Source organism: Lampetra fluviatilis, chromosome 21, assembly GCF_964198595.1.
Source record: "Lampetra fluviatilis chromosome 21, kcLamFluv1.1, whole genome shotgun sequence".
Taxonomy (NCBI): domain Eukaryota; kingdom Metazoa; phylum Chordata; class Hyperoartia; order Petromyzontiformes; family Petromyzontidae; genus Lampetra; species Lampetra fluviatilis.
Genome location: NC_136295.1, coordinates 1,675,685 through 1,688,367, shown reverse-complemented (window position 1 = coordinate 1,688,367; position 12,683 = coordinate 1,675,685). Strand labels below are relative to the sequence as shown.

Sequence of the window (12,683 nt, the reverse complement as noted above, 5' to 3'; positions counted from 1 at the left end):
TTCCCTTCTACGTGACTTTACCGAAAGAACCAAGAATATGAATCCCTGCAGTCACGAAAGCTTTAAATCAAAAGATTTTGCCTCTGTTCGCTCCTTCGCGATCGCCCATTCATACCCAAGGCAAACAAACACGAGGTCACTGACACTAATTAAGTGTAAAAGCACAACGTTGCGTTAACGATGACATTTAAACGAAGCTCGTGAACGAGGCTGTAATTAACTGTGTGTGACAGCCAGTGGAGAGATATGTGATCCCATTTCGAGCGAGCTGTGTGTGTAATTAACACCGGTACTGTACTTTACTTAAATGGTTGTGGAAAGTGGTGAAATATGAGCAGTGACATCAAATGGATTGTGGAAGAAATAAATACATTTAATGATTCCGTGAGACTTTGTGTGACTTGTGGGTCTGCAACTTCAACGATACTCAGTGCCCCCCCCTGTCTCAGTGCCCCCCCTGTCTCAGCCCCCCCCCCCCATCTCAGTGGTTCCTAAGTCGCAGTCAGAATGCTGTGAATTCAAATCTGACGTGGTGGGGTGGGGGGGGGTCAACGCAGCCCATCACCTCACCAGGGTGGGCACCGACTTGAGAGGTCATCAGTGGTCGCTCTATCGAGAGACTGCTCCCTGCCATGTGGATGTTTGTTTGAGTTTGTGACTTCTATATCTGTGGTGGGGGTGTGCGGTAGGCAGCGGTTCGCTTTGTCCTTCATATTAGGAATCTAGGGTACAATTAATTAAATTTTATCTTGATTGTAAACTACTGAAAATAAATTAATAATGGTGTCCAGTTTGGGGGGCGGCATTGGCCCCCCGTGCCCCCCTCAAACTTCGACCATCGCTGAGGACTGCCTCCCGAGAGAAGGCCACCAAACCTTCACTTCAGTCGAGCGACAACGGCAACGTTTACCGTTACATTGAAACAACAACGTCCATTACATAAACTTCGTAAATGCTACCGTGGCAGAATTCCTCTTCGCCCCCATTCGTAACGTTCCAGAATCCCGTGCCGCACTCAAGCGTTACCTGGCGCAGCGCTGGGATGTGTGGGGTGGACAATTGCCCTCTCACTGCGCCCAATGCTTCGAGACATCCCGAAACAAGCGGCTAGTCCACCTTGCAAACGTGTTGACCCAGACACCGTGTGATGATATTATGAGAGAGCTCACGTCAATGCCAGCTATGGCCCGGCGCTACGCAGCCCTCCTGCAGCTTACCACGCATCTTGTTTTTGATAACAATATAAATACATTATCCGTAATAAAGGGGTTTTTTTTTCTTGGGTTAGATCGCGTGAATATATAAATGTGTCGATAAACCCGCCACCACCCGACGCAGCCAATTAGTAAGGTTTGTCACGTAAACAGAGCATGCCAATTCGTTACTAGTACAGCACACCGATTTGTTGTAGAGCAAATCCACAACATTTACAAACTGAGTTCGACGTTTCGCCAGTAATTACAACTAGCAGCATCAGCATCATCAGGCGGGTTTAACGACATTGATATTTACGCGATGTCACTCAAAAAAACTGATAAAGCCAATGTGTTGGTGATGCTGCTACTGCATTGGCAGTGCTGCACAAGCACAATCAACAACTCAACACATTCGTCAATAACACCGCGTGGCCTTAAAATGAATCATATGCAGTAGGTGACGTTGTGGGCAATATTGCATATTCCAATTTCAAAACTGGTTATCAGAATTTGTTTTTAAGATTTTTTATTTTATTCTAATCAGGCCCCATCGTGTAAACTAAGTTCGCTCTCCAAATATTGTCCACGATGGCCTGTCTATTTGTGTGCCATTAATCAAAGTCACCTGTCATATTAAACAAATTCCTCTTTAGGCCCACCACCAATGTTATTGACGAAAGTGTTGAGATTTCAACTAAAATAATGAGGCTCACCCAGACGCCTGCGCTGCTTGCTGTGTAGGAGGGCATTCGAGCACACGTCGAGTTTACTCAACAAGTAGAGCCCCAAAGGCGGCTTAAACAGTGAACAGCATGCACGCAGTGAGGCTGAGTCGACCTAGGGGAGGCCTAGGACCGGTTCGGATAATTTTCACTGCCTTTGGCCGCGAGCGGAAAATCGAACTCGTGTCGCCGGGTTCGTAGCGCAGCGCGCTAACCACGACATTACCTCTCCCCGTCATCTGCAATACAAATTCTAAATGCTGTGGATTCACTCTTCAAACACACCGGTGGGCTGAAGAAGTGACGAATTTGGGTTTGGTTAGCGCGACACATTTTTTACTGATTGTTGGAGGGTTGCGACACATTCATAATAACGCGATCTAACCCAAAAACCTTCATTATGAATAATATAGGTCGCGAAAGCCTACGTGTTAAACTGAAACACAATAACTCACGCACACTCCTCGTGACCATAGTCCACTTAATCAGCACCGTAAAGAAGCCCGGACTAAGATGAGAAGCACGCACCGTGACAGCAGCGCAGCCACGCCACGTGTGACCCGCACTTGTCAGACGATGAGCTCAATTACAGTGCCCCATCATTTATTCAGTTTCCTACCACTTACACATCAGGGAATATTCAGTAATGTGGCGCCGTGGTGTAATGGCACTGCAATGCAGTATTTGTGATGTTTTCTCCCCCCCCCCCCCCCATTAGACATTTCCCTCCACGACGATACAGTCCTAAGAGTAGTAAGCAACTCGGGAGCATGGTGCCACGTAGAAAGCCTCACTTAGTCTCAGGAGGGTCCTGGCGAGTTTCCTCAGCAAGGAGCGACGATTTTCCGCGCGTAAACAAACTGAGCAATTTGCAAATCCTTTTTTTTTATTTGGGCCATGGCCTACTTTTCCGAATAACGTCATGGGATCTTGAAACGTCCGCTGAGGCAGATGGAATGTGGTATTTCCGGTTAATAAACCTGCAGTATTAACCAGGGCGACCACTCGATTCGAACCGCGAAGCTCTGCAACAAGCAAGGACTTCTTTGTCGGTCTTAACTCCACCTTTCCATGGTGTGCCACGGGTCAAAAGTTCCACAGCAGCCATTCATTGATGTGCGTGTGGTCATCTTGGGTTTAACAGCTTTGAGTTGTGCAGGCGACTGACTAGAGTCGCAAACCCTGGCTCGAGATGATTTTGCTTTGTACTCAGGAAAAAAATGTTCTGAGCTCTGCAGCCTCGCGCTGGCCCCGTCAACAAAGAGGAGTGCTTCGTGACAGCGAACGCGGGGAGGGGAAAAAAGTACAGCGCAACAGTTCACACAGTCATGTGTAAGTTTTATTACGTTTCTGAATAATAGATGATACATCAGTTTTGGGTCACTCTAATGGCCTCTATTTTAAGATCGCGAGCGTGATGCTGCTACATTGCAATGCGGGAGGAGTGCTCTTTCCCAAAAAGTATCCACCGGTGATATTTCAACACTGTCATTATTACTTTCACGAGTATATAACTCCCCGTCCTTCCCAATAGTGCTCACAGACGCACGGCGCTGCCATTGTTGATGAAAAGTACCGTGACGACAAAAGTGGATTTCTCTCACGAGAAGACGGCCCCCCCCTCAGTCAACCCCTGTCCCCCATTCACCGGTGCAGTTAAAGAACATTCTTAATTCTACATCACGGGAAGAAAAAAGAAAAGTACACACAAAAAAACACAATTAATTCATACAACTGTACCTGTTATTGTAAAAATTCTACTACGCGTCAATTTTAAATAGTCGCTATACAAAAAAAAACACATATGAGCAATGCTACAACATTTTACAATCCGAAAAACATTCACGTTTAGACACTAGCATATTAAAACTGAAACGAGAATATAACCCAGCTATATTATATTTGTGTTAAAACAACGATATTATTTGGCGTACCATACATTATCTGCCCACACTCTGATATATTATTTAAAAGTAACGCACTTTCCAGAACTAAATGTCACCACAATGCTCCACTTGCTTTTTGCATTATTATTATTTTACGTGGAGGGATTTCCACATAGTTTATGATCACGATAATTAATTACAACGGAGGAGCTAAACAGGGATTAGATCATATATCTTCAGTCAAGCACATTGATCAAATATGCCAAAATCAGAAGTGCACCAACTTTAAGCCTGAACGCGAGCAAAAGGAATACTTGATAATACCCATGAACGCTGTACACACAAACACTAAATACTGCAATGTTTCCTGGAAAATAACTTAAACAGCGAGGTGTTTTTCTCTTCTTCGTTTACTTTGTACAAGAGCATAATAATAAAACGACGAAACTCGGTGGAGAATGACAAGACATTGCTTGTGGCTTAGCAGCTACGTTAAGTTTACAACCAGGCCGTCGCGAGTCAACTGTGATGGAGTATATGCTACATATAACCCCCCCCCCCCCCCGTGTTAATATCAAATAGCTCAACACACTCGTCAACAACGCTGCCTTAAAGGCTACTGTCAATATCTATAATGGTTCTTCCTCATAGCACGCTTCAGCCAATGGTCCTTCGTCATAGCGTGTGCCATGAAGCAGGGTGATTGCCCAAAACTTCGCCTATATATATTTGTTATTTTCCATGTTAAGGCAGTGTTTTCTGAGGGCTGCATTGAGCCGTATGTTGCTTGTGCGCGTGCACCGCTCGCCAATGCAGCAGCGTCGCCAGATGATCCGTTCAACTCGTCGATATCAAACACCGCAGCATTGCCGTCAGAGCATCACTTTGCCGACCTTCGTCGCTGCAGGTCCGGTGACCTTCAAAGCCCAGTCAGGGTCATCGCCGTGGTCGAGCTCCATCTCACACGAACAGCGACGAACAAATACAATTCCCCCACCACGTTCCGTGACTTTTAATCTAAATTGTCTTATGGTTGTTATTGTTTGACTTGCATCCCACTGGGATATTTGCACACAGCGTTGATATGCGGTGCTTTTTCTGGAAGACTTTGCTGTTTTTTCCTGGATTCTTCTGTTTGCGTGGTCACTTTAAGATGTTTTCTTGTTCATGTTTTTGTTTGTTGTGGTTGCACCCGATTCAAGAGCCGAATGGCTCACAGGGCTATACCTAATGAATAAAACTGAAAACTGAAAACACTGACTGCTCACCGAGCTCGGTCGTGGCCTATGATTCTGGTCACCGCTCGACAAGAACTCGGTTGGCGATTGGGGACTTTGATTTAAACGAGTGGCTGTGAATCAGTACACGGAAACCAGAGTCCGCTACACAGTCGTCACGACCCCTGCCAACGGTGGGCAGAACTTGGTAGGCAAACAGAGAGGTCAAAAAGACGTCATCGGAACTGGAGGGGAGGGCTAACCTCTCATTTTGGCTGGTACAAGTTCTCATGCATCACTCAGCTCTGGGATTTACAAAACTCTGCTTTAGAGTGTGGGCAATGTTGTCCATAACGGATTGCGATATAATGTAATCACTTCCATTCTAGTGCAATCCTCTCATCGTGGTGATTAGCGAGCACAAGGCGATGCCGCAACCTATCCACTCGCCGACTCAATCTTCCCAACGGCGGTGCTTGCGAATCCTCTTACAATTAGTGCTGGTGTCTCCCAAACACTGGGGAGACGGTAATAAAATAATGGAACCCATCATCACCAGTTGCCCACAGCGACACTTCAATAAAACCTCTATTTCATCAACGGCACCACCACCCGAAGCCGTGGCGTGGCTCATGGCACCTTGACATTCAAGTTTAGCTTTTCACAGATAATTCCAGGCAGACACCAGAAGAAGCATTTCCACGTGTCCGAGGAGACATGGAGCAGTCCTGAGCCAGCGGCGGCCTTTCCCCATTCCTGACTTAGGGGGCTATTCTCTCCACCGGATGACCATTGATGCCTACATCAGTTAAATGGTTCATATTGTACTCACTCTGGAGGCAAGATGGGGTAAGTTAATACCCCCACTGGTTGCAAGCTAGGGTGCTTCGAACCGCAGTGCCACACAGCACTTGACACACAACACTTCATATTGCTTCTGAGCCATGCAGCCATGCTGTTCGCAATTCACCCTCGAGTGTGTGGGGGGGTGTTAATCTTAATGACCCCGTGGCTCTCTGGTTGCATTTTCTTTAATGAGAGCAGTTGTCTATGTGAGTAATCTAATGATAACGATAAACAACATGACTGAACTACGTACGCATTCGTATGCATCGTTACCACATTCGCATATTTATGCAAACGGTGATGTAATGTCTGTGTTAATCCAAGTGACAAGGTTTCACAGTTTCAGGTTACAATATTGGCTTTTGTTATGTGACCAGGTGTGGCGAATATAATATTTTCCTGCTGTTATATTCAAATATTACCATATACTGCAGTGAGTTTGTGTTAAATGGTATCTGTACGACATCTGTGTGTGAAACGGAGCCGATGACAGCGGCATTAAAATTGTACGTATTTTTTTTTCCTCCAACCGTTCCCAATCGCGACGACTGCCCCCACGTAAACCGCAAAGGGTAGCCTGCGCTTCCCCTTCACAAACGTCTGAAGCCGTCGCGATCACGCGAAATCCGACAGGTACTCCAAGTTCTCCGCGGCGGAAAACTTGACGTGTCGGCCGGGCTTGAGCAGCGGCAGGGCGAGCGCCGTCTGCAGATAGCTTGGAGTGCCCAAGCTGTCCCTGTTCGCCTCCGTGGGAAGGCTGTCGTGGCTCCTGTTAACCGCGTGCCCGTTCTCATTGGCGCCGGGCGCATCTGCCACCCTGAAGGCGGGCTGCGGCACGGGCGGCGACAGGTACTCCGCGCTCTCGTCCGGCGATCCGTCCATTTCCATGTACTCCGCCCCCCTGAGCGCGCGCGCTTCATCCGGGTGCCCACCCACTCCCCCGGCGGCGCCGTCCGACGGCGAAGCGTCGCCCTTTGCGCCGTCTTCCACCTCTCCGTCGCCCCGGCCCTCGGGGCCGACGTCCGAACGGGCGTCCCCCCCGGGGCTGCCGGGCACGGCGCGGGAGGGCGGCAGAGCTGGTGCACGCAGCGGAGGCACGGAGTACTCCGACGGGCCGTCTCCCAGCATCCACCGCTGGCCCGGCGGAAGCCCTGCCGGCAGAGGCCAGGAAGTTTCTGGGGGGCAAAGGCACAAATTGGTCAACGAGAGGCGTGGGCATCACGTGAGAGCAGAGGCGGGTACGGGTGAAGGGTGCAAACCTGCAAGTGCTAGCCCATGCCGCCGCTGCTGCTGCAGGCAAAAGGGGCTTCGCCCAGAGCGAACGCTCGGGGGGTATTTGGTCTACTCGTCCACGTTGACCATTTGCCTCACCTCACGTGACCTGCCACTCGACTGCCTGTGGTGTTCGACGTTACGCTACTGGGTGAACAAAGGCGGTGGGGGGGGGGGGCGATAGCAGTGAACCATTGGCCTCTGGATGGTAAGTAAGGCAGCTCTATTGCATCAAATACTGATTTATTGAAACTGCTGTTTGAATGTTCACGTTGGCTGTGGACGCTGTTTAACGGCACGCGTGGCTGTGGATGCAAGTGGAGCATGTGAAATGTGGCTGCACGGTTCAATTAGTGCACCCTGCCCCAGAGCACGACGTCATGACCAGTGAACTTAAACGTTTTAAAATGTCAGACATATTTACTGATGCCGACCAAAATCATCTTGCGAAAGCCCGTCGTAAAGGTTATGGCGTATGTGTGACAGTTATGAGGACGAGTTCGCTCCCTCCAGCTGACAACTGCAGCTTCACCATTCGGCCAACAATCCTTCCAGACGAGGATCAAGGCAGCCCACAGTGCGAGAGACGCAGACACAGTTTGCCTTCGGTGAGCCATACCCAGGTGTGGCCCCGGCCAATTAAAGCGCAGACCGTTCAACATAGGAGAAGCACGCAGAGAAACGGTGATGTGCTCGTAGGGTAACGGTGAGGAGCTCACAGACATTAACTCTGATGACTTTGGGGTTCATCCAATAAACGCCAAAAATTACCGGGAACGGTTATTCCATCAATTTTGAAACAAAGTTGAAACATAATCTTGGTTCTTTCGGTAAAGTCTCGTATTTCCCTTCTACGTGACTTTACCGAAAGAACCAAGAATATGCATCCCTGCAGTCACGAAAGCTTTAAATCTAAATTTGAAACAATCTGCAAAAATAGCTCATTTTGTTGACGTATTTTTGTTGTTACCTAAAATAGCTGTTGTTTCATAAAACTAAAACATATATCAAAAACAGATAGCCTCATAAAACAACGAGACCTTATCCTGGTCTCATGAGTTCTTACCTCGTTCAACAAAATAAAATAAACATGAAACGTGTACCCATGGGGCACGACGGGAAGGGGAGTAGAGGCAGCGGTATAATGAACGGGAAAAGAAACATTAAAGGAATAGGGAAGAGAGAAGAGAAAGAACGGGAAATAAGAGGAAGGGGATGGAAAAGTAACATAAAAACTGTACAAAGGGTCAGAAAAGAAGAAAATATGGAGGCAGAGGCGAGAGGAGGAGGCCCTCGGCGTCGTTGCATTGAGCAGCGTCTCTCCTCACAGGGGGTGGCGGGGAGCAGTGGAGGGATTCAGAGTGGGGGTGGCCACACAGAAGTAATGTGGTGTACGGGGAGGCGTGAGCAGATTTAGATCGATAGAGAGATATATAGATGAGAGGGGAGGGATCCAGGGTGGGGGTGGTCACATAGAAGTCACGTGATGTACGGGAGGCTTGAGAAGATCTAGATAGAGAGATATGTATGTTGAACTTCTTTCGCACCGCATGTAGTCAACCGCACTAATCGGAGGTGCGGGTGAAGGACAACAAACTGCATCCCTCCCCCTCTCACACAGATGACAGGGGTGGCCGCACAAGAGTCAGGTGAGGTACGGGGAGGGCTTCAGTTGGTTGACGCATAGAGCCGTGGACACACGTGAAGGGATGCAGGACGGCCGCGTGCAGCGGGTGCAGACCTGTCTCGCGGGGCGTCTGGCCGCACGGCAAGGGCGACACGTAGCCATCGCAGTCGGGGGACTCCACCTCAGCGAAGGCATCCGTCGGGTCCCGGCTGTAGCGCAGGCTGCCGCCCTCCGCGTCTTCCGCGCCGTCCCGGCGGCCACGCTCCAGAAGGCCGCGGGACGCCGGCCACTTGCCGAGCGCCGCAGGGTCGGCGCGTCCGGCGCCCCCCGTGGCCGCCACCGCCGCCGTGGGGCCAGGCGCCGACAACGTCTCTGAGCGGCGTGACAGACTGCGCCTGATGCTCCGGTCGCACGCCGCAGGCGTCCCACAATCCGGCTCGAAGTCAATGCTCTGTGGGATTGCACCACGTCACGGTCGCTTCGTCAGAACCCCCCCCCCCCCCTCCAGGTTGTTTCGCAAAAAGTCAAAACGCTCCAAAAACACTCTGCGGAGCGACGCGGATAAACTATACTCAGCATGTGGAAATCCACGTGCTCAGCATAGCGGAGGGAAAAACCAGAGGACCCAGAAAAAAACCATGCGACCGCGGGGAGCACATGTAAGCTCCAAATATACAGGCGTGAAGGTCGGGATCGGACTTACAACCTCCCCCATACCAGGCGAGGTAGTTAACATCTCGCCACCATGGCGCCCCATACTTTTCTTAACAGTCAATGTGATGTTAACATGCACATATTCTCTGACCCACTTGTTCCTCTTTCCATCTTTCAATGTCATTCCCAGCATGCATTTCTGTGCTTCTTTCCAATACTTTTCAGCTGTTTATGCAAAGTTATTTGTCCATCTCCCACATTTCCGATCCATCCTTATAGTGACGATCTTGCACCCTCATTCTTTCACATTCATTTTCCAGATAAATAAAATAACACTTACATTAATTAAATGTATAAAAAAAAATATAAGAAATGAATATTAACCACAAAATTAATTGATAAGAGTAACGATAAGCAGACCACGTGGTGGGGCTGGATGCACGTTGATTGACAGCGGAATGTCGCATCCCATTGCGTGCCGCTCCATTGGTGCATGAACATGTTACAGCCAAACTATTTTTTACATTATTTAATAATTTCTGGGAGCCTTCCCAGCATGGCCCACATTCCACCATACCCCGAGTTCAACTTGGTGGTTTCAATATGAGTCTCCACGCGTGTATTTGTGTGCGTGTCTGGCAAAACAATCTCCACCTGCTGGCGGTGCTAGACGCTAACGCTGCCGGTGCATCGTGGGCAATGCCGCGCGGGGGAAAGGCTGACGCTAGTCGTTCGAACGCGGGCATTTTCTCGTGTTGTAAAACACCACAGGTTGTGTACCTGCCAATGCTTGCATTTCCTCTGAGAAGTTTCCACTGAACTAATGTGAGCATTAATTATGCACACCCGCACTCTTCCACTCCAAGACCTTCATGCTCCATGGTTCCTACTGCCGAACTCAGAAAATCCCCATCCTGCAGAGTTTAACCTGGATAATAATGGATAATATTGGTCGCAAAAGCCTACGTGTTAAACTGAGTGTAACCTGAATACATAATAACTTTTTGGGATAGATGGCGTTATTTATAAATGTGTCGTAACCCTCCACCACCGATATGGCCAATCAGCAAAAAAAAGTGTCACGTTGACAAAAGACAAATAGTTCACTACTTTAGCCTACCAGAATTCTGGCGAATTGCCCGATGATGCTGGATGCAATTATCAGCGAAACGTCGTACTCAAAAAATTGTAAATGTTGTGGTTTCACTCTTCAACACACCGGTGGGCTAAAGTAGTGAACTAGTTTGTCTTTTGTCAACTTGACACTTTTTTTGCTAATTGGCCGTGTCAGGTGGTGGAGGGTTACGACACATTTATAAATAACGCGATCTAACCCAAAAACTTTATTATGAATAATATTGGTCGCGAAAGCCTACGTGTTAAACCTGAATACAGTCCGTTCTCCGATAATGCCACGTGTTGTTTTCATCACGTGAATTGGATATAACGCGATAAATGTATGAGGGAACACATTTTTTACAATGCGGATGCAAATTGGATATAACGCGATTGAGTGAACTTCGCTCGAGTAGGAATCAGCGGTCGTACGGCTGCCTCGGCGTAGCATCGCACGAGGCATTGGAATGCTGCTGGATGCTTCTAGATGCTACCCACGTGCCTCAGTCTTTATTCAGCTTGCGCACGCATCTCACGTGTTATCGCGGACTGTGCTTTACCCCACATTATCTATTATTTATTCGAACGCGATTTTTCCATAACACGGTGCTCTTCAGGAACGCAACTACTACCGCGTTATAGGAGAACAGGCTGTAATTTAATCGCGATACATTCAACCGTGTTCTGACATAACGATGTGATACCTTAACGGTTCAATTATCTCCACTGTCGCAGCTCTTGGCTCCTGCTAGAGGACGCGAGCCAATAAAACATCGATTGACCGGCTTCGCAATTTCGTTTAAAGGGTTTCAATTAAAAAACACAATGTGGTTTGCATCAAGGGCACAATGTGTTCCGGATTCTATGAAAAATGTCCATGTGTTGTTGATCACAACCCCATTCTTTCGCAAATATTTGCTTGCGGTACGCGACACAGATAATAATCTGCACCGTGCTCGAAAGTGGAAAATGATGCGTTTTGAGGACTTTGAAAAGGGTTCAGTGAAAGCGCATACCCCAGACATTGGCGTGTAGGGTGGCGGAGGTGAAGTCCCATCTTTGCTGCCCTGCAAACAACAAGCCGTTTGTAAAACATCACCTTGGATGAACGCGAGACATTCTGTGATAGCCGGGCGGCGGCGGTTACGCACGTGGCTCGGAATCCAGCACAACATTGGAGGATCACACCAACGGTGTGAAACTCCCTTCCTGTGGGAGTCAAGGAGCCATACCCTGACTCGCCAGGAGAAGAAACGTGGGAAAGGAGGGGACGCGGAAAGCCGGTACCAAATACCCCCCCCCACCCAAGCTCTGCCGGTCCTTTATATATGCTATTCTGTTTGGATTTATAAAGCACCTTTCACCAAGGCGCTTCACAATGCCTACCGACTACGGTACAAAATGGCAAGATATGGGATGGGGATTGGGTAGTGACAAAGAGTGGAGGGAGCGAGGTGGAGGCTGCGGCGGTGGGGGCGTTAGGGGTGTTAAGTGGTGCTGGTAGGGGTGGCGGGAGAGGACGGTAAGAGGCGAGAAGAGAAAAGAGACAGGACCTGAGGGCAGTGTGAAGAGAGGAAAGCGAGGGGGAGAGTCAGATGTGGAGAGGGAGTTTGTTCCAGTGTAAGGGGGCAAGCTGAGAGAAGGAGCAAAAGTGAGATTGGGCACAGGGTGGAGGAGGGACAGCCAGAAGATAAGCAGCTTGTGACCGCAGCGGATGTGATGGGACATATAAGGAAATGAGAGAAGAATAGGAAAGGGAGGGGGCAGTCCATGCAAAGCTTTGAAAACTAAGGTGAGCAATTTAAAGAGGCAGCGGTGACATAAAGGAATCCCGTGAGATTGTTGAAGGAGTGGGGAGCAATGAGTGGTGGAATGAGAGGTTAAGGACGGTGCATGCAGCCGAGTTTTTTATTTGTTGTAGAGGGGCAAGGGTGTAGCAGGGAGACCGACCAGGAGCGAGTTGCAATAATCCAGACGAGTGAAGTCTATGGAGTGCACAAGACGTTTGGCAGCGGTGATGGTGAATTTTTCTGATATTTAAAAGATGGAAGCGGCAACGTGCGAGTGGTGTTGGCGATGTCGGAAGTGAAGGAAAATGAAGATTTAAAGGTGACGCCAAGAATTCGGACGGAAGCGATCGAAGTTAG

General features: G+C 48.7%; 1 protein-coding gene across 1 annotated transcript in view; it reads right to left on the bottom strand.

Moving 5' to 3' along the window:
• Positions 1-3,245: 3,245 nt before the first annotated feature.
• The window catches only part of LOC144938129 (receptor tyrosine-protein kinase erbB-4-like), a 99,939-nt gene continuing 90,501 nt past the window's right edge, over positions 3,246-12,683 (bottom strand). Inside the window, exons 26-28 of the mRNA XM_078865841.1 lie at positions 11,553-11,603; positions 8,881-9,217; positions 3,246-7,042 (exon numbers count right to left, since the gene is read on the bottom strand). Of these exons, the coding sequence (XP_078721967.1) occupies positions 6,483-7,042; positions 8,881-9,217; positions 11,553-11,603 (948 nt within the window). The 3' untranslated portion in view covers positions 3,246-6,482. The remainder of the gene's footprint in view (positions 7,043-8,880; positions 9,218-11,552; positions 11,604-12,683) is intronic.